Source organism: Sander lucioperca, chromosome 19, assembly GCF_008315115.2.
Source record: "Sander lucioperca isolate FBNREF2018 chromosome 19, SLUC_FBN_1.2, whole genome shotgun sequence".
NCBI lineage: Eukaryota > Metazoa > Chordata > Actinopteri > Perciformes > Percidae > Sander > Sander lucioperca.
In genome coordinates, this window is record NC_050191.1 from 21,843,200 (window position 1) to 21,869,121 (window position 25,922).

Consider the following 25,922-nt stretch of genomic DNA (forward strand, 5'->3'; position numbering starts at 1 on the left):
TGCAACAAGTATGACATGTGGGTTAACATGAACTGGCAGTGGAAGGGAGGAGGCCCCTTACAAATGCAGCCAGGCACATCATGCTCCAGCTCTGTGTGCTTAGCTTTTGAAGGGTCCACACTGGATTGTTGTGAATGGGTGATTGGAGGAGATGGACACGAAGCTGTGGAAAACATTCAGCTGAAAATGATGTCCTGTTGGTCTGTTCGGAATTTACAGCGTGAGACAAGTCTGGAACACAGCGAGCAGCTGCCACTCTCAATCTTTTCAACTTTAAAACTAGAAATCCTTCCAGTTTTGAGGTTTCAACGATTTTCAAACTCACTAAAGCATTAGAGTGGTATACAGTTGGGAATGCTGTACTATATTTTCCATACTGAAACAAACTGTCCAGCAGTCTGGTCAAATATCTTCATGCCAACTTTGCAAGCAAAATTAAAAAAGGTCTGAAGTGATCCCTCTTTCCTGGAAAGTCCCCCCCTGTTCATCTGTATGTTTTCTTGAAAAAAATGTCACCCAGCAGATGAAATACTAACCAGATGTTAAGCCGCCATTGGCAGAGGGTGTCCTTTAACTCATAATGGCTCAGTATCGCACGAGTTACAGCGGTACGGCTCACACATGTCTCAGCTGTATTTGCTTTAAGCTCTCTCGGCGAAGGCAAAGCTATCTCTGCTGATTGTATAAGTCACATGTTTCCGTAAGAGGATGGAAAAATATCACGATCATGCTAGAAAAACAACCATGACATTCCAGAGGAGAGACAAGGCTTTAACAGTATATATTTGTGATTATCATACCTGTCTGTAATTTGCAGAAAATTGCTAATAATCCAAATATGTCTTGTGTTTACTTTTGTAATTGGATCACATGCTCTCGGGAGAGGAGGACATGCCTCTGCAAACTGTTTTGCTTGATCAATGTGAAAAAAAGGGAAAGTAAAAGTATTTGGTATCATTAAAAAAAACTCACAATAACACAAAGAACACAAGTACACAAATATTTTATGAATCTACGAAAGTGATACATCAATTTTGTTCAGGTATAAGCCACATGAAAGTACAATTTTAGAGTCCACTTTCCAACATCACAGAAGTACTGTACTATACCTGTCCATATTTTCTTTTCAGTTTCAGGGATAGGGTTTCAGGTTAACAGACAAAAAAACACCAATGTGTCCCATATTTTCATCCATAAATCATCAAAGACTGTTGTGTATTGACATTATAGCCAGAGGTATTGATAAGACAATAATAGATGCAGTGTTTTTACTTTTAAAAACATTTAAAACAAGTTTTCACTGTGAACCGCACTGAGCCAGCAGGCTGTCCTTGAACAAAATAGCCAAGAATGAATAGGGCGCCTCAGGAAGGTCTTATTGCAGGAAAGTTAAGTTTAGTTTTAAAGATCTGTCATATTTCCTTGTATATCAATGCTAGACTGTGCAGAGGTAAAACTAAATTAAAGATACTGAAAAATTGATTTTATTCGTAGTTAGATGGATATATATATATATATATATATATATATATATATATATATATATATATATATATATATATATATATATATATATATATATATATATATAATGTGTATGTATGTTTTAGTTTTAATCTTTACTATATTTCCTTAAAATAATCTGTTCTTTTCTAGCCTGTCCCTCCAAATACAAAGCACTATAAGTTAGATGAAGTCGGGCTCACATTTCAGAGACACTTGATATTCTCCACCAACTGGAACCATAAAATCATCCAAGCCCAAATTGTGAAAACAGCTGAACTTGGCCTGAAAAACTAAAGTAGATACAGAATACTGGAGCTTTCTGTTAAATATCCAAACAGATCTGTCCACAAACACTTGAAGGCCTCTCCTCTCCCACCTTAACCTGTCTTGCTTTACCACATCAAGCGGGTGTTTGGCTCACGTCTTCAGGCTCTGGCTCTCTTCAGGGCTCGTCTGCTTGGCTTGATGGCAGGTATGTCCGGAGCACTTCTTCAGGTGGATGGGCACCTCTTCCTGGCCTCTGCTTCCACCTTTCCTAACCTTATCCTTGTTTCTACGGACCTGAGATATCCCGCTGCTGCCCTTTGACGAGACCGTCTGGCCTCTGAACAGCTGCGCTCGCTGCTGACAGAGGCCCACCTTACTGAGAAGGATAAATATGTCCCCCCTGAAGGCCTTGGTGAAGATGGCGTAGAGGAACGGGTTGGCGCATGAATTGAGCGGGTAGAACAGCACCAATAAAATCTTGGAGTTGGAGACAGTGATGAGCGGCCGGTCCAGCACCGCGGACATGGCGTAGAAGGAGATCGGCGCCATGCACAAGAAGTCAGTGAAGATGAGCACAGCCATGCGCTTGGCGATGTTGGTATCCTTGGATCCGGAGCGGTAGTGAGGATTGTGCACCGCGCAGTAGATCTTGAAGTAGCAAGCGCAGATGACAAGAAAGGCCAGGATGTTGAGCACCAGCACGGACAAGATGAAGACCTGAGCCACCGTGGACTGGGTGTCCATCGGTAGACAGATGCTGACCTTCTGGTAACTGCTCACCCCGACCAGCGGGAGCAGGGCCAGCAGAAGGCAGAAGATCCATCCGGCCAGCATCACGGCCGCCGCGTGGTGCAGACGCAGCTTCCGATCCAGCCGCATAGCGAAGGTGATGGCGTACCACCTCTCCAGAGTGATCACCGTCAAGGTGTAGACAGACAGCTCGCTCGCGAAGACTGTAAAAAACCCGGCGAGTCCACAGCCGGGGCCCGTCTGCCAGTCTATGGCGTGGTTGTAGTACTCGGCTCGCGTGTGGAGGTCCACCGAGGCGATGAGCAGCAGATAAATCCCCATGCACAGATCGGCGAAGGCCAGGTGACACATTAGGAAGCGGGACACGGAGAGCTTGTAGTGGCTGGTGAGCAGCACCAGGAGCACCGCCACGTTTCCCAGAACAGCCAGCAGACTTACAAACCACACAGACACTCGCAGAAAACCAAAACCCATGATGTCCTCACAAGGGTTGAACTCATCGGGCACCGGCGCACACGCCACCTCCTCGCCCTCCTCACACACCACGTAATCGTAACGACTATCAAAGTCTTGGCTGGTGTCCTCCTGGGGGTTCTTGAGGGTCTCTCCGAAACCCACATCCTCATTTGGCTGGCCCCCAAAGTAGGTGTGGTAGTGGAGGCTTCCATGGAAGTCGCCTCTCCTCCAGTGGTCGGACTCTTTGTGGCTCCCGTCATTCAGCTCCTGGTCTGGGACTGTTTCCACCACGCCGTCCCCTTGGAGGGAAGGCAGGCCGAGGGGCCCCACCGAGCGCTTGTGATGCTGGTCATAGAAGGCAGTCAGGTTACAGATGATGTACTCCAAAAAGCTGAAAAACACACACAGATTGAATTCATAAAGTAATACTGTAATCTTAAATCGGACAAAAATACACAGACCTGGCTTCAACGCTTACTCGCACTGTCATTTATATATCCAGTTGAAGAGAGGCGATTTCTGTTTTGAGAGTCATTATTGGTCTGGCTCAACCTTCTTCCTATAATAACAGCAATGAGTGACGCTAATTATGGCAGCAGTGTAAGAAGTTATAGGTAAACACGTCAGGGAGTTGATTCAATCCCTTCCAAGATCCACACCATACAAGTGCAGCTGCCCCACTCACTGTGGTAGATGATCCAAATACACCAAAAACACAAGAGCATTCTATTGGTCTTTCAAACACTATAGGCACACTTCTTGTGATGCTTCCACTTGACTTTTTAGAATACTTTATTGATCCCCTCAGGAAAATTGTGAAGTTGCAGTTGCTCACAGTCAAATTTAAGCCAAAAATAAGAGAAAGGAAAACAAATAGTCAATAAGTGTATAAAGTAACATAGCTTAAGTTCAAGAAATAAAATGTATGTTAGTTAGTTAGTAAAAGTAAGTAAGATTGGGTTAAAAATATTGTTTTTATACAATAGATTGCACAAAATGCTATTGAACATAAAGTACAGTGTGAACATAAGTAGCAGCAGTGAACAAGTGGCTGAAACATGTCAGACTACAATAATGTCAGATATTGCACATGTAACTAATAGATTATTGCACTGAGTAATTATTGCACATAATTGCCCAAGAATATATTTACATTATAGAGATGTGATATGGAAATACGTGTTGTGAGTCCAGTTTTGTAGAACTCAGAGGGAGGAGTTCTAAAGTTTGATGGCCACAGGCAGGAACAACCTCCTGTGGCGCTCTGTGGTGCATCGTGGGTGTCTGAGTCGCTCTCTGATGGTGTGTCTCAGACTGACCAGTGTGTTGTGTTTTTCTGACCCTCATAAGTACATTCGACGGATGCAAAATGGGAGACTTGACGAAAGCTCACCCTCGTTTCTTTTTGAGGTTTTTGAAGCCGCAGCAGTGGCTGGGGTAGGTGAGGTTGGCGATGGTAAGGTGCTTGAAGGTTTTGATGGGCGGCAGTTTTTTGAGTGCCCAGGCATTGCGTGCCTTCAGCTCGCGGAGAGAATCCATACCTGTGGTTGGCAGGGAGGTGATCCCTGTCAGGGACACGTCTCTTTAAGACAGAAAGGGAATCAAAGAATTTAAGAAGATGCATACAATGCATTAACATAGATTTTTGTAAGACAGCTTATTAGGGCCATTGTAGGGGGAAAAAAATAAGGAGCCGGGGTAGGGGGGTAATATTCCAAAACATTTTTTTTTATATTTACAAGAAAAAAAAATTGCATATTCTCTGAGATTAATGTGGTAAATCGACAACAAAAAAACTCACACAGTTATGAGGAAAAAAGATCTGATATTGTCTGAGATCTTAAAGTCATAAATTGTGAGATTTTTGTCAAGGAACCTTTTCAACATTGGTTTTGCCTCTTTTAATTGTACATTGTATCTTTCCAAACAGAAATAAGACATCTGTGGCTACCTGTACCTCTGAATGTTTTGACTTTCCCTGTAAAGTGCCGAGGTCACAGATGGCGTTAAGCTACGTCCCTGATACAGGTGATAGAGTGCGATTTTTCTGCATAGCCCCATCCTGTAAGAATGCACTGACTTACTGGATGCTAATAAATAATATTGAATACTGTGCTTGCATCTGACTAACTGAAAGAATGACAAGCAGCAGAACAAACATACTATCAGCAAATCTAGAGAGGAGCCAGACATGATGAGACCGGAGATCTCATAGATGGATTAAACAACACCCTCCATCTGTTTCCTCGAGTGAGCTCCTCTGTCCGTCATCATCTTTAAACTATTACATGTGCTATTTCTTGTGCTCGGCTGTCATGCTAAAGCTCAAGCTGATCGGGACAAAGACGTGCAGGGGGATTGACAATCTCACCAACATCCCGTGTGATCTTATTATTAGGACATTGTGCTGTTCACCACCAGACCCACCCCCCCCAAGTAGAGGCCAAGTTCTCTTTTGCTTTCTTTAGTTTCCTAATCCATTAAACCTCCAAGTCATTGTATCTGCTGATTAATCGGATTAAATAAAAGAAACACAAGCCAACGCATTTCATATTTGCTAAGAGCTCAGTTGTTCTTTTTTAGTCCTATTTGCTCTCCCCACTTCCCTGCCCTCTGGTCTTTTTTCCTCTCATGGGGCACATTGTGTAAGGCTGTAGAAAAGAAAAGCAGCACAGACTCCGAGTGTCAGTCTGATTTTGTCATTCCCAGATGTTTAGCTCATGACCTCATGGAGGTGACCTCACTCAGGACATGCTCCTCAGTGGAACAGAGAAGGCAGACCTGCACACCAACCCCATTTATCTAACCAGACACTTAATGGCTAGATCAGAGCCATAACAGCAACTAGATAGCCGTGGTAAAGGGTTTTGGCAATCCCAACACCTTTCTAAAACGGGGACTCGGCTTTAAAAAGCTTGACAATGGCAAAAAACGATGACGGTATCGAGAAAAATGTCGGAAGTTTCTCCCTACCGGCCTTGCACACAATGCGTTTCAGATTTCCTGGTCAAAGACACAGCTGTGGTGGAATGATTTTTATTCTTTGATGATATGCTATCCATTTCGCAGACATGTCTCATCCAGTCGGCACATTATGAATGAGGAAATTGTTAAATTTCCAACTTGACATGGTGTGAATAATGAAATTAGAAAACTAAGCCTATTATCTATTGCTATGCAACCTTTTTAAACTGGTTTCCTATATGTACATTTTAAATATATCATTGAAACAGTAATACTTATTTTTTCCGAATCAGTACGACATCCGGGTATTTTTGGCATACTGCAGATTTTGCTTTTGTTTGCATACTGCATTCTACAAGCTACATTTTGGCCAAATCAGTACACACTGCTAGTATGGTATGCGGTTTCGAAACGGCCATTATTTTTCATTTTTCTCTGAAGTATACCTTTAATAACCCTCTGTCTCTTTAAGCCCCCCCTCCCAAAAAAGCCCAGTCTGCCCTATAATTGGTCAGTGTTTTCGGGTCTTCTGCATCTGCACTCTTGGACTATGCACATTGTTTCATTCATTGCAGCCGGGGAATGACTGTAATGGCACTGTAACAGCACTTTCTACCTATGTATATAGTATAGCTGTGACATCACAATCGTACGGAAGTCCTCACGGCTTGTTTAAAGGCACAGTTCCTGAATTCGGGCTGTGTGCATTTCTCCGTGTATTCAGCGTCTTGATACTTTTACAGTATTTAAATAGCACCTCAACCTGCTTTAAAATAAAAAAAGACATAGAAATCTCACTTTTTACAATATGGGAGCTTTAAGCTTGCTAATGTTAGCTAACATTAGCTATCCTTAGCTACTGGTCATACCAGACCAAGTAAGGCTGTAGCAGTAAAACCCCTGAGTGTACTGAACTGAGCAAGGGTGCATCTTTTGCTTATGAGTGAATTTAATTTGTAAAACAATTCATGCTTTTTTTCTTCGTCCGAAAGTTACATAGTTTTCTTGAAAGTAGGCTACAGGTTGCTCCAAATACAACTAACTACAAGCACACAAGTGTGTAACCAAAACCATAGTCCACTTAGAACCAATTGAACAAATGTATTAATTTAATGAATTTATTTAGACAACAGATAAGGTCAAAATGTTTACATTGTCACAGTAATAGCAAGATGAAAGTGTCAAAGAGCTATCACAAAATATCACATAAATAGATGTAACTGATTTTAAAATACTCTTGGAGATGATTAAGTTCATAATTGATGTAAGAATTGTGTGTAAGAATTACAAACAGAGTTGATAAGAGCGGCTTAAACTTTCAGCCCTTTAGGTAGGCTACTTACAGAAGCATGGGGCCGCTGATGGTGCCGGCAAAAGCCCTTTCATCCATCTTGTTAAGATACTTATTCCTGTGAAGGTCTCTGGACAGGAAAGCACAAAGTCAAGTTTATAAGAAGAAAATCTATCACATTTCAATCAGACTGACAGAGGCGAGGCATGGCATAATATTTTCCTAAGCCTCATCACTGCACATTTCTCTGTTTATTTTCTCTCATTTCAGGGGTGAAACATGACAGAAAAAGGTCTCACTCACATTGTTGATTCAAATTATACAGTATACGATGTGTCGGCGTTCTCCTTAAACACGCTGCACCCTCACTACACATCTCCCTGAATCCTTTAAATCTAAAAAGGATAATAGACCTGCGAGGGGTGTGTGTTTGTCTTGGTCCGGCTGCGCTGGGATCAGTTCTCCCCTCAGAGCAGATCAGCTGCCAACACAAACATCCATGTGGGAAGACTCACTAGTCACAGGCCAATGGCTTCATTAAGCTCTTATAGGGATCTGGGATGTGTAGGTGTTGTAAGAGAGGAGAGGGGGCTTAAATTAATATCATTAATACCTCATATCCTGAATATGAGGGATTCTGGACCAGCAGGTGACAAGAAGGAAAACATGTTGCGACAAAAGTTGAAAAAGGAAGCAATGCTTACCCGCTCTCTCGTAATTTATCCAGCTGAGGCTATTGAATGTAAAGTGTAAAATGTATTTCTTCAAGTCTGACACAGATCTATTGTGTAACTGAGTTTATGGGATAGGGGAAATCTTAATGCACACTTCCTACCCACTTTTGGAAACAGATTTTCCCATGAGAACTCCAGCTTACTAATCAAGAGCTGGGCTTAGGCCCTTTTCGAGTACATATGAGAAGGCCTGTAGAGACCCAGCCGTGATCCCGCTGCTTTTGTAGTGCAATTTTGGGTAAGGAAATACACATGCCAGATGTCAGAAACGGTTTAATCCAGGCAAAATACTGAGCAACATAATTTTTGAGAAATGTAAGACCTCTAATTCGACGGATTTCGGTGTCCCGGTGAGAGATATTGTTACGGATAAAAAAAACAAATGTAACATAAGAATTGTATTTGATTAAAAACGCTGTTAAAACAGTGAAATAGATAGTGTAATAGTGAATTTAAAAAAAACTTGAACCTAATACACAAGTAACAATATTAGCTCGTATGTCTCTGAAACTGCTGAACAAAATTGTTAAAGTTTGACATTTTGGGAAATAGGCTCCTTTGTTTTCTTGCCAAGAGTTACTCTGATTTTCCACTGGGCGCGTCTGTGCTGCGTTCCGGCTGTATTGCGGTTTTGTTCCGTCCTACGCCACGCGCCATACTACACCGGGAGCGTCTCAGAAGCAGAGCGTCTTGCTGCCCGACTCGCAGATAGTACTTTACATAAAAATCACGTGTTTATTAAGCTAGTATCTACCTTCCACTCTAAGCACTCCTGTAATTAAACTCCATGCCTTCTCTTTTCTGGTGTTAAAAAAAAAAAGATCTGTTATGTTGTATTATGTTTTTTAACCTCCAAGATGAATCTCTCGTCATCCATGGTATTGTAGTGGAGACATTAACGATATTGGGGGGGGGGTTTGGTAAATTGACTGGATACTCTCGCTGTTTCACTTCCTGCCCGGCTGTCCGAACGGCCCGTGGCTCGCATGAAAATAGACCTGGTGCGTATCTTTAGCGGAGCGGAGAGCCGCTTCACGCACGCTTCTGGGACGCGCCGTGGCGCGGCTGGTAGAATATCAAGTATTGACTTGAATGGCCGCGATTGCTCGCAGAGGCACGCAACGCGCCCGGAATGCAGCGCATACGTGCTTGGTGGAAATTAGGGGTTAGATGAGAAGATTGATACCATAGCACTCTCATCTTTGTATGACTAATATGAAGCTGAAGCCTGCAGCTAGTTAGCTTAGCTCTACAAGACTGGAAACTGCTCAAAAAGAAGACTAGCGGCAGTGTGAGTGTATTGATTCCAATTGGAGACGTGAATGTGAACACAGATTATGACCGATTCTTTCGCTCCATAGTCACCAAAGTAAATATTGGACCCATTTTTCCCAAGCCACATATCTCCCAAAACATTCTGACACTAACATTTTTCAGACGGACAAATCAGGAGAAACTTGACTTTGTTCAAGACCTGTTTCCGTCCCAGCAACAAACTCCCACGAGATCTGGCAACATGGATAGTCAACTAACATTCGCAAACGCCACACATAACATATTTCCATAATGCTAAATATGGCGTTCAGCTGTGTAAATGTCTTATGTTAGCAAAAGAAAATACAAATACATTATGCTAACATAACTATTTATCCATCCACACGACGTTCACTACACTTATACACTTACAAACGAGGCCACGCCAATGTAGGAGACAGGAAGTGTATACCATTTCACACTGTTGCTGCAACTTGTAATGCGCTATCTTTAGTTATAGAGAATATTTGATATAACCTCCGGTAAAACAACAACTTGTTGTCGTTAGACTTAGGTTTTTATACAGATTAGATGAGATATGACCTGTTAATTAAGTCAGCTTTAGAGGTATTGGTAGGTGGATTTTTGTTACCTTTGGACAGAGCCAGGTTAGCTTATTCCAGTCTTTAAGCTAAGCTAAGATAACGGTTGCTGGCTGTAGCTTCATATTAAGCATACAGACATAAGAGTACAGTAGTATCAATCTTCTCATCTAACTTTCTGCAAGAAAACGAATACGCATATTTCCCAAAATGTTGAATTGTTCCTGTAACAGTTGTCAAATAAATTAAACAAGGAGTTCACATGAAATACCTACACTTGATCTAGCTTGGTCCCATTGAATGCATGATGTTGGATTTCTCTGAAGCCATTTCCATACAGCATCCTGGAACAAAAGAAGAAGCTCATACAGTAACATCAAGACACTCATTAGAATTTGCCTCTTTAGGTTAACCAGTCTACTGAATGAAAATGTTGTCCATGTGTTGACGCCTTCATGCGTTTCTGCGCTTCAGTGACAGACATAAGTAGGACCTATTTATTTCACATTCTATGGCGAGGCTCCATCTGCCTGTGCAATTTTGCGGTTTATAGCCCAACATTTTCTGTAACATCCTGTTTTGTGGATTAAAATTGCAATCCCTCTTCCCTCGCTCCCAAACCTAACCACATACATGTGATTGCCTGTTGTGTCTGTGTACTTGTTTTTGCTATTTTTTGTGAGATTTAAGTGAGTTCAGAGTGAGGACATGTTTTTTAAAGTGAGGTCATTTTCGCCAATCCATACTTCCTTTAGTGGTTATTTTTGGGTTTAGATTGAATTTAGGGATAAAGGACACTCACTATGTAGGCCTATTTACTACAGTTTCCATCGAGTTCACATTTCCCTTATGCTTTTTTGTATAAAAGTGTATGACACAACTATACATGTAATTGCATTACGTGTAAGCAGTTCTTTTCTGTACATTTATGCATGTGTGTATGTGCATGAGTGCATTGCTCTTGCGAAGATCTTACACTGTCAGCACGTCGCTGGTGATGCCACGGAATGCGTTGGCCGGGATCTCAGTGATGTAGGGATGATCAACAATTTCCCTGCAAAGGAAGACACCGAATAGAGAGGAAATGAAGTGGTGTTGTAAATAACTAGCTTTTACTGGAAAGTAGCACAGGGAGGAATGTACTTGATGATGATGATATTCTCAAGTATTATGACTCCGTAGGAATATTAAATTAGAGTTGAGAGGGTGATGACAATGGGTGGAGACGTGAGTATAGATGCTCATTTAATGCAGACATGCAGAGGGTTGAATATGGGAAGGCCGATGCTTATTGACTCAAAAACAAAGATGCACCCACATGCAGAAAGCTCAAACTGCTTATGTATTGTAAAATTTTGTATACCAGTAACACACAATCACATTTATGAAGGGATGTGATCTTTAGTTAATGAGGTTAGTGCATTTCTCTACAATAGAGATCACATTTCCCATAACCCCTATGTCCCAATGTTGCTTCTTGCTTCTTTTTACATGGAATACAAAGGAGGATAAACATTAAGTTTAAGCTTACACAGTAAGAGGTGATTTCATTCTTTATTCCTCGTGACACTGCCAACATCATGAAAACCCAAAAGCTCTCTTTGCAGTGAAAAAACACACCCATTGTTCCTTACACAGTATAAAATATAATGCACGAAAAAGCGGCTCATCTTGCTGACAGTCTTGTTGGTTTATGATAACGATAGTAATAGCTCTGAATGAATGTGGCAATGAACTGCTGACGTTAAAATGCCACACGTAGCAGTTTTACAGTTTTAGCTAGACTGAATATTGATTAGTGTGCTCAGATTAAAAATTGTAAAGTTCTAGCCACTTACAGTATGAAGTTCATGTCATTAGAGTGGATGTTGCTCAAGTCAGGGAAGAAAGAAAGGCCGGTGTTGAAAATTCCCCTGAATAGCAATAGGATGGAAACAGTCAGGACATACAGTAAACACAACAGAAAGAAACATGGTATATGATAACTAGGGCTGGGTTAAAAAAAATTGATTCTCTATTTAAAGTCGATCTTTGTTTGAGTGATCTGATATCGATCAATACAATCCCGAAATTGATCTTTTAATGTATACCTTTTCACCATGGATCTATAACCCACCACAAACTTTTTGGGGGTCAATTCTTAATGTAAACATTAACCTGGTGCATTATAATTGCGCTTCTTTGCTTGTACAATTTGCGGAAGTTCTCTGAGAATCTCTTTTATATCCAAGCAAAATTGGTATTGTAACAGAAATTTCCCTAACCTAATTGATATCGAATCAGAAATGTAATCGAATCGGGACCTTGTGAATCAGAATCGATTCAGAAAATCATTGACGATATCCAGCCCTAATGATAACAGTGTAACGCAAAGGGATAGTGAGCATTGCTATTATAAAAACAGTCCTGAAGATCTGCGTTTAGTAGACAGCATAATTTAAAAATAACTATGCCAATTCATGCCATTTTTGCGACATGTTTATGTGTGACACCCACACCAAAAAAAAAACTATTGTCTGGTCACAAGCCAGGGATTCTTGAAGGACTTGAAGTAATCATGAGATCAGGCCAAATACTTTTGAGTTTGTGTGCAGTCACTTTTCTGAACATGACCCCTACCTCTGCATTAAACTCAATAAAGCCTGACTCATTCTTGCCCGTACTTTACACAACATTCTATGAATAGATCACAATGTCTAAATTATTGCCAGACTTAAGCATTTTAAATATAGACCCCTCATTTTCTTTTGGATAACCACAATGTTGTCAATATGTAGAATTCAATGACAAAAAGAACATGCAATGAAAACTACTCACAGGTATTTGAGGTTTGGGAGATTTTTAAAGGCTTCTGGGTCGATGTAGGTCAGACTTTTTGCATTACGTATCTCACTGAAAGACCAGACAAGAAAATGCACTTTCACATAAAAACAAACTCATTCAGAGCATTAGTAAATGACCGAAGTGTGTGTGGTGGCCATTATGAAAATATTTGGACACACATTCAGAAACGCATAAAACATTTGCTGACAGTGTGCAAGAGAAGGGAAACTCGGTGCAGACAGCCAGGGCCGGAAGTAGAGTCCAATTAGTGTTTCATTAGAGTGTTTACTCTGCGCCGCCCTGGGCTGGACTGAACACCTCTCTTTCTCTGCTGTCTGAAGCCAAGTTTTGCTCCGGAGCGTGTGCCCTGGCCCTCCTTCACACACCGGGCAAACCACACTCAGCCCAGCAGACAGACGTGTTCAGGTCAATGGAAGTCACTGAGTGGGAGAGGTTCATCTTCCCGGTGCTGCTGTATAACGACTAGAGCGTCACTAAAATATCTCAGGGCAGTTTTATCAGCCAATACAACCACACATAGTTGGACACGCTCAAGCAGACTATAAAACTCCTTAGTGGCAATGCCTGAGCCAAAGTAGTGAGGTGAAGAGTTTGAATCTTTGTCACAACTCTTTGAACTCCACATTTGGACCCCAGGAAGACTAGCTGGTCGTCAAGGCGTCAGGTAATGGGGATCCTTAATAAACTAAACTAAACTAACCATGGTCAGTCAAACAGCGCTGTTGTGAATTTGATTTCCCTTTACTTGGATTTTCTATCGATAAAGTGTGTGTTTCTGTGGGTGATGGGTACTCTTCTCTTTCCTCAGCCATGGTGCCTTTGGCTGGTCACATTAACTAAGCAGTCTGAAAACATTTGCGATCTTGAATCCAGCCTTACTAAAAAGTAGAATCAGATTCATGTTGCCAAGGTAAAACAGTACCATCATCACATAGGAAAATGGCCTGCCCTGCACAAAAGTGTAGAAGATTGGGCAGATGATGCCCTTGTGACCGAATTGTCTTTTATTTTGTTATTCCCACATTGTCACAGTTAGTTGAATGTATCCTTTTTAACCTGGAGATTAAATTATGTAATTGTGCGGCTCGTCTAGACTTTCCAAATGTCATCGGAACGAATAGATCAAATTGTGATAGTAAAACGAGTCATGTGGCGGGGTTGTGACGCTCCAAAAAATGTATCCACTGAATTACAGACGTCTCTTTCGACATGTTAGTCTATAGGAAAAAGTCTTTTTAGGCCCCATGGCAGCACGTGATGGATGCACAGGGTGTAGTACGGAGGTTCCACAGTTTGGCCACTATGTCAAATTGGCATGGCCAATTCTAGGTTTTTGTCAGTGTGCGGGCCTTTGTTCAACGTCATACTTTTTACATGATGTATATGTCATCTTAAGTGTACAATTTCAGTTCGTCATTGTTAACCACCATTGCCGATTAAAACGTAACTGTTCACAGGAGTGCGTTTATCAAAGGTTTATTCATGTGACATTTCGTAACATTTATTCATGTCACGTCATTGTAATGAAATAGCTACCGTTTTTCCCACATTGATATTTAAATTGTATTTGTGGTGGTAGCTGACTGGTTAGCGAGCAAGCATGATTTAATTTGTAATCAGTGATTTCCATTTGATGATACATAGATAATACAAACATATTGATTAATGGAGGTTTGACTACATGATTTACTCCCTGTAAATCAACTGCTGTTAGTGTTATCGCTGCTGTAAAGGTAAAAATACATACTATTCTTACCTGAGTTGTCTTCCCACAAATGACCAAAAATGTATGTACGTGTAGGTTGATCATTTTTGCACTCACATCATTGGCAAATAGATCACTAAAGCTGAACTAAATCTACATAAAAAACTGTACATTTTTTACTTAAAAACCAAGAATTCTTGACATAAGTGGTTTAACTTGATGGTGGTGTGATACAAACTTCACCCAGCCCCCTCTGAATTCTCAGCTCCGACTGCAGTCTTAGATCCACAGCTGCTGTCGGCCTCGAGCCGCCAACAGGAAGCAGAGCATTAATTTGTGTCTGACCCTGAAGGAAACCTGAGTGAGATGCCATTATCTGATGTATGGCACTACACCACACCAATCAGTGGCAAATAGGCCCCGGAGATCCAAAGTACACCCCTAGAACACTGATACAACCCTCAGCTAGCGGTTTGAATTATTGTTTCTGTCTGCATTTTGATGTCTGGAATTCGGCAGCTAATAAGAAAAGACTAAAGGGAAAGGATAATTAGGATAAAAATGACAGCCAAATGACACACACACGCATGCACGCACGCACGCAGAAGCTATGATGTATTTTTGTCTTATGTCTGCTAATAGGAAAAGACTAAAGGGAAAGGATAATTAGGATAAAAATGACAGCCAAATGGCGCATGCACACACACACACACACACACACACACACACACACACACACACACACACACACACACACACACACACACACACACACACACACACACACACTCATGCATCAAGTCATGTTAAACTAATTTCTGTAGGTGTTAATCAGTTACTGTCTCAATGGCTACACATACCCACGTTTTCATACAGTAGGCTAATTAAAGGGTGGAAGCAAATTGCGTACACACAAGCTGCTGTGTTACAAAGATGCTGTAACTTGGAACAAATCATTCACATAGGCAGCAAGTCTTGCAATAATATATGAAGTGCTAGGAGGTGTTCTGCTGGAAGGTGTGTGGTCCACCCGGAGACTCAGCCATAAATCTCTATCCCATAATTGAGAATAGAGTGCACCTTGCAAGACGTTTTTCCCCTGAGCTGCTTTAACAAGAGCTGGAGCATGAAGAAGACGAGGAGAGAAGCCAAATACTGGCTGTTGTTCGGCCTCTCCATGTCTGTTTAGACCAGGTTCGGTAAAAATGGTCCACATAATAAGTACTTTCACCAAATTGGATTGTTTCTCGTCTAATTTGCATGTGGTGATCCCACAACAGGGTAATTTCTTTTGTCAATTTCTTGAATTGCGAGTGAGGCAAAACTGCTCTGATGAGGAGCAGTAAGTGGTGTGCAGGAGAGAAATAAGCTTCTAAATGTGTTTTTCCCTTGCTTCCATTTGCTGCCGGCAAGGTTCAGAATTAAGCAGTTTTCTCTCCAGAGAGCAAATGGAGCAGCTTAATCAATGAAGATCGATAAAGAACGTGCCATTTTCCTTTAGTTACTCACATGTGGGTGATTTTCCTCAGGCTGTAGAACGAGTGCCTCTCCAGCCTCTTCAGCGTCACGTCCACTGATATATATCTAAAAGAAATACACAGAGCTTACACCAAATCTAAAGTACAAATTGTCTTTGTAATTTCAAAATAATGACTTTTTTTTAACCATCTGTCAAACTTAGAATGTAAGAATGAAGGTACTGTAGCAGCCTGCGGGCAAAACATAAGACATATTTTTATAAATGAGTGTGTGGCTCTAAAAATGATCCTAAAGGCTGCAACTCTTTCCTGAATTTATCAACCCAAGTTGCCTAAAGCCTCCAAAGTCACGGGTAATTTTACAGGTATGCACCACACATATACATTACCTAGTCATCAGTCACTCTGCTCCCATTTGTTATTACTTGGTAACAAGTACGCTCTTTAAATAAACCATGAACTTAGCACTTGGTCGACCTTAGTAATGACTAGAAAATAACACAATATATATTCTGTTGACTTGTAGTTATTATAGGCACTTAATAAAACACACCTCAGTGTTCACACACTAAAAAAGAGCCTGTACTTGAGAATCGGACTGACATTTTGTTGGTTTTCTATCATGGAGTCTAAGAAAACTCTGGCTGTGAACACTCGTGACTGTTTGAGGCTTACAGAAAACATCTCATCCACCTCCGTCTCCCTTCATGCATGACTTGGACGCAGACGTCGGAATCAGCGGCCTGGGATCAAGACTCAAGTGTATATTTTACCTCTACCCAGAGACTCCACCGCTACTGGGAGTCTAAAATCACCACACACCAAAAACGCTCTGCTGGAATACCTTGCCAATGTCCAAGCCCCGCTGCGGTTGAAGGACCAACATTCCTATTGAAGGAACGCATTAACGCTTCCAGCTGTGATTAGGAGCCAGTGGTGATACTAACCAGAGAGCATATCAGCTGCTTTGGTGGGAGACGGAAAAGAAAAAGGGGTGGGCAGTTCGGAACTGGGATAGGTTCCCATTTTGAAAGGCAACAGGTGGATGAGAGCAACTGTGAAGGGTTTGTGTTTGAAAAGTGTGGGCCTATGAGCCTTGAATGGAATAACCCCACTGAATAAATTGCCACTCACATCCTTGAGATGTTGACCATGTTGGCAAAGGCGTCTGCTGGCAAGGATGACAGGCGGGTCTCAAAAAGCCATCTGGTTGGAAAATAAAGACGGATTTTAGTTGTTACAAACACATTTTACTCATTCTTCTAATGGTTTGTCATTACCTCAGTGTTCTTTGACATTTCTAAAGAAAGTATAGCCTACTAGATATTTTGGCAAATGCTCTTATTGGCTTTCTTGCAGAAAGTTTGATGAGAAGAGAGAACCACTCACATCTGTAAAGTAAAATATGTAACTGGAACCAGCAGTTAGCTTAGCATAAACTAGAAACTGCTAGTTTGTCTAAGGTTACAAAATTAGCTTACCAGCGCCTTAATAATTAACACATTAAATCTAGTTCATTTTATCTTCTAAAAAAAAACCTAAGTGTGATAAGGACATATTCTGGTTTTAAGGTGGGTAATGTGCCAGGCTATTTCCTGGGTCGTCTCTAGATGATAACCCAAGACTTGCCGAAAATGTTAGATGGTGATTTGGAGGTGCTGGCAGGTGGATTTTGTTACCGTTGGACAGAGCAAGGCTAGTTTTTTTCCTCCTATTTCAAGTCGTTATGTTATGATATGGTATCAATCTCCTTATCTATCTCAAAAAGTTTAAAGAAAAACTAAATGTAATACCATTTTTTTGAATGAACGAGGCTTAAATCCGCGACGCACCGTGACGTTTTCTGAGCATAATGACATTCAATACGACATTGTGGAAATGCTCAAGATTCTCTTTGAGAATGAAAGTGATTCTGTCATCAAAAGTACATTTTACATTTTTGTCTTTACAATTGTCCAATAACCCTAGACAAGGAAAGATCTGAAGGTAAGAGAGGAGAAAAAGGATAGACAGATAAAGGCCCAACACTGATACGTTTCAGAATCAGATGAAAGGTTTCTTTGAAGTAAATGGTGAAACAGAGCCCCCCCCCCATTCTCGGAACATGGGGAAAAAAGAAAGACTTGGATCTGACTGGACCTGAGCTGGCAGCCAACTAAAACAATGTCTGGGTCTGTTTAGGACAATGTTTCAGAAAGTAAGGTTAGGTTAGGCCCTCCACATTGTTCATGAAAAAATGAGTACCCAATGTGACAGTTACATGTACACCATAAAACCAAAGGTTACGTTATGAGAAAGAAAATATTTATAATCTGATCTATATTCCCACATTTTACCTACAAGTCAAACATTTTAGCTTGTTGCTGTTTTTGAGTAAAAGGCGGAGAAATTGTAAAAAAAAAAATCAAATTCAAAGAATAAAAAAAAATAAAGGTCGTCATTTTAGGAAATGCACTTTTTCGCTTAGAATTAGATGAGAAGATCAATAGCGTACTACTCCCATATCTGTACTGTAACTATGAAGCTATAGCCAAAATATGGTTAGCTTAGCTTAGCATAAAGACCAAAAACGGAGGGAAACAGCTAGCCTGGCTCATTGCTGGCATCTTGGCACTTTTACCTAGCGCGTCAAAATGTGTTCTTTCTTTCCTGTGATCTTGCTGCAGGTTTTGTTTTGGTGGATTTGGGAATCACAACATCGTAATAAAGGAAAGAGATTAAGATGGTAGCCACATGTGCTGATGTCATGCTGTACTCCAGGGCCACCCTGCTAAAGGGTGCACATTCAGACTTTGTTCCACTGCAGCCTGTCTCAATTGGCAAACAGAGTATGCATCCATTTGGAAACAGGTATGCAAAGTGCCTCAGCCAAAGCCACCATCTTCATGCACCTTTGCTTCATCAGGGAAACAATAGACTAATTCAGAGGCTGAGATCTGGCCCGTGAGTCTAAATCACGCCCTCGTGGGGTGGGGGGGTTAGTTAGTCAGTCAGTAGACACGGGAGCACAGCACCCTGTATGCGCTTTGACAAATTCAAACAAACAGAGGGACACAGAGCAGACCCTGACACCAAACACCCCTGTCAGAACCGCGCTGTTTCGCGACCACGCTCAAACCCAAATTAACCAGCATGCATTTTCTCTCAGGAGCGCGGGGAGAAGACCAATGAGCCCATCTCGGAGGCTTAAAGAGAAAATTGCTCCCCCAATTTGTCATTTTGGATAGAAACCCGAGAAAACAAACAGGTTGGGAATTGAGTTTGAAGTGGGGAGAAGCCACATACTGTAATTCATAATATTGCCAGCATTGGATTGACAACATAGCTGTGTTTACTAAGGGCTCTGTCTCATTTAGATGTGTAATGGTCTGTGGTGACTAGTAGAGAGGGTCGGTTACATGTTCAACCTCCAGTGTGATTCAATGTAAACTCCTATCATGTAGAAATGCTATAAAAATCCTTAATGTCTCTTCGGTCAGAATGCATAGATATGCACTACATAGTTCCTTTTTTTTAAATTCATGTTTGTGACATACATGTATGAGTGCAGTGTTTACCCTCGCTATGTGGAAGACTTAGGTGCGTGTATCTGGCGGGGGGTTTAGGCGTCCTTCCTCAAGAAAATGTTACATTTCTCAATTTAAAAAAAAATGCAATGTCCCCATAGATTTTGTGTCTCTTTGTGAGGTTTTGCATCTCATAGTCATGTTGGGTCTCTTTGTCTCATTTGTGTTTTCTTTGGGGTTGTTTTGGGTCATTTGGCATCTCTTTGTAGTCGGTTTGTGTCCCCTTGTGGTAGTTTTGCATCTCTTTTTCACATTTTGGAGCATTATTCTCACCATATCTGTGTCTAAAATGTTGGAAAAGCTAGAGCATATGATAAATAAAAAACACTCAAAAAGCTTAAAGATAAATCTTGCTAAAGAAGTCAGATTACAATCAGCCGGATGCCCGGTACCTTCCACTTTCTTTGTGTTGGCATTTTAAACTCCGGTGGATTTCTGAGGACTATGGTTAACTGCTCCTCAGATCTCTGCAGGGTAAATCCAGACAGCTAGCTAGACTATCTGTCCAATCTGAGTTTTCTGTTGCACGACTAAAACAACTTTTGAACGTACACGTTCCACCAAAACAAGTTCCTTCCCGAGACTATTTTGCAGCAGCACCGTGGCTCCGTGCGGCGCTTAGCACCGCCCATGATGATAGTGATTGGTTTAAAGAAATGCCAATAAACCAGAGCACGTTTTTCTCCCATCCCGGAATGCTGTGTGGACTAGCCAGACCCTCCTCCGCAGCGCTGTGGAGGACTGGTCAGGTCTGGCAAAGTGAGACTAGGTGCTGCCCAAAACAGCTCGGGTGCGGCACCTAACTCTTATAATGGCCGGGAAAACCCTGGGAGTGTAGGAAGAGAAAGGAAAGTGGTTAGGATAGGTGGTGGTGGACAATGATTTAGCTTTTAAATGAGTTTTATTTTATGTTTTATAAACGGTTACATTTGTGTTCATCATAAATACGTGAGGTAATTATTGCAGAATGTGAAGGAACAGTAACACTTTCCATTACAGGATACATCGGTACAAATGGATAGCTGGGAAAGCGTCAGTATTTCCAGTAATCTCAGCTACAGCTCATCATGTTCAACGTCCAACAACTTATTTTACAATTAATCCCAGTGCTCATCTGTTACCATTCAGGAAACGGCATTAGGATTTCACTCCTCAGTCAGTTTTATTAGATGAGAGGTTGAGGGACGACGAATATCACAAATTATCAAATGTTTAAACTCCGATCCAGAAATTGTAAGGTTTTTATAAGACTGGAACTGCTGTGCCCCGCTTTTCCCTTGAAGTCTTTTTTCCCTCTTAATTATTCTCAAATGGAACTCTCTGGGTGTTTGAGAAATGTGCTGTAAAAGGTAAATATTGTATTTGAATGCATCGTCCAGACGCAGTCGGGAGTCACGCTACGCAGGCTTTTAAGCGTGTCAGTGCTTTCCTTTTCACCTCTCTGACTCCCAGTGACACATGGAGTAACACACACACACACACACACACACACACACACACACACACACACACACACAAAGGACTCCAAACTCTAAGTGTCCACATATGCACACTCACACACAGACACACACAGACTGCTGCTTTGCATTCACATTTTGTTTTGTAAATACACCTTTTACACATTTTCCTCCACAAAGGAATTTCTAACCAGACTCTTGTGTAAATACTAAGGGAATTAGTGAGATGATTTTATTGATAAATAAGGGTTTTAAAAAGCAATTTCACAGCACAAACCTCCACCAATGTTAATAAAAAAGGTTTTCAAAGGAAACGTTTTGGGAATCACGCTTATTTGCTTTCTGGCAGAGAGTTAGATGAGATGATTGATACCACTCTCATATCTGTTCATTAAATACTTCACTAGAGCCAGCAGTTAGCTCCATTAAACTTAACTTATAGCACAAAGACTATAAACAGGAGGACACAGCTAGCCTGGCTCAGTCCAACCTACCAGCACCTCTAAGCTAACTCATTACGTAATATCGTATTAGTTAAATCTGTGCAAAAACCAAAGTGTAAATTAAAACAACAGTTCTACAAAAAGTGATGTGCCCCCTCTCCCCTCCTGCTTCTAGTCTTTGTGCTAAGCTATGCTAACCAGTTCTAGGTGCAGCTTCATATATAACAGACAAATATGAAATGGTATCGATCTTCTCATGTAACTCAGGAAGCAGATAATATTTTCCAAAATGTTGGACTCTTCTCATGCTATTTGACCCAAAGACAAAGCTCCAGAGTCAACATTTGGACCCTGCCAGCAACAAAGTCAAGTATCTTTCTATATTATGGATGTAGCGATACACTTAAAAATGCAGTAGGTAAGACTTATAAAACTAACTTTCTGTCTGAAACTGACCCTATGTTCCAGTAGAACTACATGAAGGAGGTCATTAAAAAAAAAATCCGACGACTCTGGCACCACCTACAGCCTGTAGTGCGATTTGCAAAAATCCACCGCTCCCTGTTCAGATGCACCAATCAGGGCCAGGGGGGGTGTCTAACTCCACCAATGACCGTCTGGTGTCATTCACTGCTCATGCACACGCATTCATTCTCCCTTGTGGGGGGAGGGGCTTAGGAGACCGCTTTGGGCTTTAGTAGAAAGGGTGGAGGGGCTGAGAAGTTGTTGATGTTCAAATTTTTTGGCTAAGTCCTTGATTTAGATCGATTTTTAACCAATTCGCGATACATTGTTACATCCCTACTATCTATCTTTTATAAGCTTAGTAAATGGCTAAAATCTTGGCTTATACAGTAGCTGGAGTCAGTAGGACTGGCCTGACCCGGGCAGCAGGGTCTTTCATTCCTCAGTGTGTACAAGGAAATCAAATTCCCTCACGCCTCATCTGCTAGAACATCCCGCTCAATCCACAGTCTATTTTGGGCTTATTTGGCAGATATTTTTATCAGGAGGGGGGTGACAATTCAGTGCTTGGTGGCATGCTTTCATGTCTCTCTATCCTCCTGGAGGGCTCTGGGTAAACTCTGGGCCGGAATGTGAGGAAATCGTAGGGGACATCGGGGCACGTGGTCAAGTGAATTGGGGCAGTGATCTGGAGATAATTTTATGTGATGGGTGGGTGCTGTTGGAGGCGATGCAAAGTGGTGTTTGGAATTGAAGGATGGAGAGGGATGTTCCAAAAAGGAATTATGATTATCATAACATAGCGCAGGACATTCTCCTATGTTTGTGAGCCCTACATCAGTGCTTATGAGGAATTTTGTGTGAGAGAAATAGTGAGAAGAGAACAGTATTTTAAATTCTAGGAAGAGTACCGAAGTGGTTATTTCCACAACAACCAAATCACCAAAAGTGAGGTTTGTACAATGTAACAGTACCGTCTGATTTATCAATCATGAATGCTGATTTAAATGGAAATACCCTTTCTAACTCTTCCAGTTCTATGTTTCCACACATGCCACAGAGTCCCTCTGAAGGGCATGTGTTTCCATCACTCAAGGCCATGGCAACGAGTCGCTCTCTGTTGCATAATTTTTGCGCTGTACTTAAGCAATTTAGGAAGTGTAAAAGCCCACATTTTTCAGAGGTGACCTTGACATATTACATCATGTCGGCTCCCAGATTCTTGACAAATCGTTGGGGGTCTCAGATAACAAGTCTACAGATTGCACACAGATCAGCTGTTGGTTATAGATCCATTTTTTTTGTCAAGTGCCCACAGCTAACAGAGTCATAAACATCATAGCCTCTTCTTCACTGTAATGATGACAAGTTTTTTTTATTTTTTTTATTTTGGATTCATCATCTTTGCAGCACATGAGTGAAAGAAGATGTGAAACCCTGGATACAACATGCTGCTTTTCTCCCCTTTACACTGTATATATATATCACTGTAGATCCACTATCTTTGAATTGTGTTTGTCGGACAAAATAAGCAATTTGAAAATGCCATATTGGGCTCTCGGACATTTTCTGCCATTTTATAGTTGAAGCATTTATTTGAAAGAATAATCAACAGAAAATCACAAGTGAAAGTAATCATTAGCTGCGGCCCTAGCTGGCAGTAGTATTAAATATTACTGTTACTGGAAAGACAGTTTGTTCTTGGAAAGAAGAGTGGGCACACTGTGATTCCACTACAAATAGATAGCTGGCAAATAAGAGGAGCCTTTCATCCGAATAGCGCGTCAATGTTATTAGTAAAATTAACACACTACTACTGTATAACCCAAGAGAAACAGTAGGGACGTGTTTCTCAAATCGGGGTATGTGTACCCCTAGTGGTACTTTGGATGACTGCAGGGGGTACGTAAGATTTTTTGCAAAATGTTTTTCAGTTGCAAGGCTGTAGTTACTTCTACTGTCTTTTTTTCCCCAAGTTTGTCGCTTTTTTCGAAGTTTTTGTCACTGTTTTTGAAGTTTGTCACCTTTTTTTGAAGGTTTTGTCTTTTGTTTTGACCTATTCTTGCCTTTCTTCCTTACTTTTTTCTCCTGTCTTTTTTTCTTCTAAGTTTTTGTCTCTTTTTTTCAAAGTTGTTGTCACTTTTTTCACCCTAGTGTTGCCTTCCTTCTTTCTACTGTTTTTTTTCAAAGTTTTTATTGCTTTTTTGAAGTTTGTCTTTTTTTTCAAAGTTTGTTACTATTTTTGACCTATTCTTGCCTTCATTCTTTCTACTGTCTTTTTCCAAGTTTTTTCGCCTTTTTTCATCAGCATTTAAATGTTTTCCAGGTACAAGGCTGTTTTTTAGTAAATCTATCGCTGACATCGCTGTATTGTTCCTCTTTATATAGACTTATTTTTTTCTACCAAAAATTATTCGCGCTGGTCAGGGGGTACATGGCTTAAAAAAAAACTGTTCAAAGGGGGAACATTATTGAAAAAAGCTTGAGAACCACTGCAGTAGGGTATACCAACACCAAAGTTGAAGCTAAATGAATCAATTCAAGCAGGTACTGTATGTTGGTTCTTTTAATAAAATGTCCTAAAATACAATTAAATGAGCTGTAGTGAGCACTAAGTTTTAATCAAACACTGAAAAGGATCCTTCTTTGTTTTCCAAAATGTCTGACATGTTTAAATACCCTGCATCCTTCTGTGGAATCTTCGGAACTGGACATTCTTCTCCTTCTTCCTCTTTCTCTCCGTCTCTCCCTCCACCTCCTCTTATCTAAAAACTCAGTGACTACAATTGCAAGACTTAGGGGCAGTTAATAACCTGTTGGTATTAGTTGTTTTAGTGTAAATTTGTAATGATAGTTAAAGAGGTGAATATTAAAAAAAAAAATACCAAACTACAACTAAAACCTGAACCAACCACAAATAAAGAGAGAGTTATTTTAACCTGTTCAGTTACATGTAGGCCTACCTGCTTTAATGTATATGATTGTAATAATGGTGGAATAATGGTTCAGTTGTTTTTCTCTCTCACTAAAATAGCGTGCAAATTCATTACATTACATTAATTAAAACATATTTTTTCAAATTATCAATTTCCTATTTATAGGTTTAGTGTTCCTTTTGATATAGCCTATTACAAGATTGCCTACTTTTCTCATCAAACCAAGAATAAAAGGACTTCGGACAACTTTGGAACACATGCTTATTAGTCATATATAGCCTATATAATAGACTAAAAATAGGCTAATACCTTAAAATGGAATAACGACTTAACATCAGAGACAACCTCAAAGTCCCTCTGGGAGCACTTTGAAGGAATATTCATGATATTATAATGATTTTCCCCTCGGGGATAAGAGCACATTACAGTCAAAACGCATGAAAAAAACAACAACAGCAGAATCACTTTTACAGATGCGTTTTGTACGCCTACTTACAGTGTATCCGTGCTTGCTGGAAACCTGGGGAGAATATCAATGTCAAAGCAGGAGATTGTGTGAATCTTCCACTCAGAGCACTCGCAGACAGCAGGACAGGAGTCAGCCTCCAACACGCTGCTGACAGGGAGAGTGACGAGCGTAAACAACGCACAAGTTATCACCTGCATGCTGCGAGTGCTGCTCGCTTTCACTTTTCGGCTCAAAAGTATCCCCCAGGCTGACTTCTGTTTTTCTTGACAGTCCTCTTGATGTCCACAGCATCAATTTGAACCAAACTGAAGGAAGCCAGTCTAGTCTATGATGTTTTTTTTTTGGAGTGTAATCCTCAGGTAGGCTAGAGACAGACACTGGAGCTGGACTCTGGATGTTCAGTTTTCTCTACAGGGCCCCAGGAGTTTCTGTGAGGCTGTGAAGGTGGGGATGCTGTAGGACGGACAGCAACAGCTCTGTGGTGGGTTTGGAGGTGGTCTTCAACTTGAGGGGAGGGTGGACTTCTGAGGCACTCTTGTGTTAGACTCGAGAATAGTTTTTTTCTCTCATCTTGAGCTGTGTATTTTACTGCATTATGTTCTATACGGTAAGAAAACTGTCTGTTCCAATATATTATATGTCTATTTCATGCCCAGTCATTCAATATATTTATTATAATTAGCGTCAGTCTATTTTATAACCAAATCTTATTTTTTTTAAGTTTTCATTTTTTCT

At 40.9% G+C, this 25,922-nt stretch overlaps 2 protein-coding genes across 2 annotated transcripts in view; one reads left to right on the top strand and one right to left on the bottom strand.

Annotated features, from left to right (window-relative positions):
* LOC116041965 (centrosomal protein of 128 kDa) overlaps nt 1-25,922 on the top strand; it is a 91,962-nt gene that overhangs the window by 2,539 nt on the left and 63,501 nt on the right. The gene's annotated exons all lie outside the window — the stretch shown is intronic.
* On the bottom strand, nt 1,584-25,725 carry tshr (thyroid stimulating hormone receptor). The gene is made up of 10 exons (XM_035995295.1): nt 25,215-25,725; nt 16,986-17,057; nt 15,883-15,957; nt 12,642-12,716; nt 11,663-11,737; nt 10,801-10,878; nt 10,100-10,168; nt 7,287-7,364; nt 4,373-4,561; nt 1,584-3,370 (listed from the first exon to the last, which is right to left on the bottom strand). Exons 1-10 carry the CDS (start codon nt 25,382-25,384, stop codon nt 1,924-1,926), a joined length of 2,328 nt encoding a protein of 775 aa, XP_035851188.1. The 5' UTR covers nt 25,385-25,725; the 3' UTR covers nt 1,584-1,923.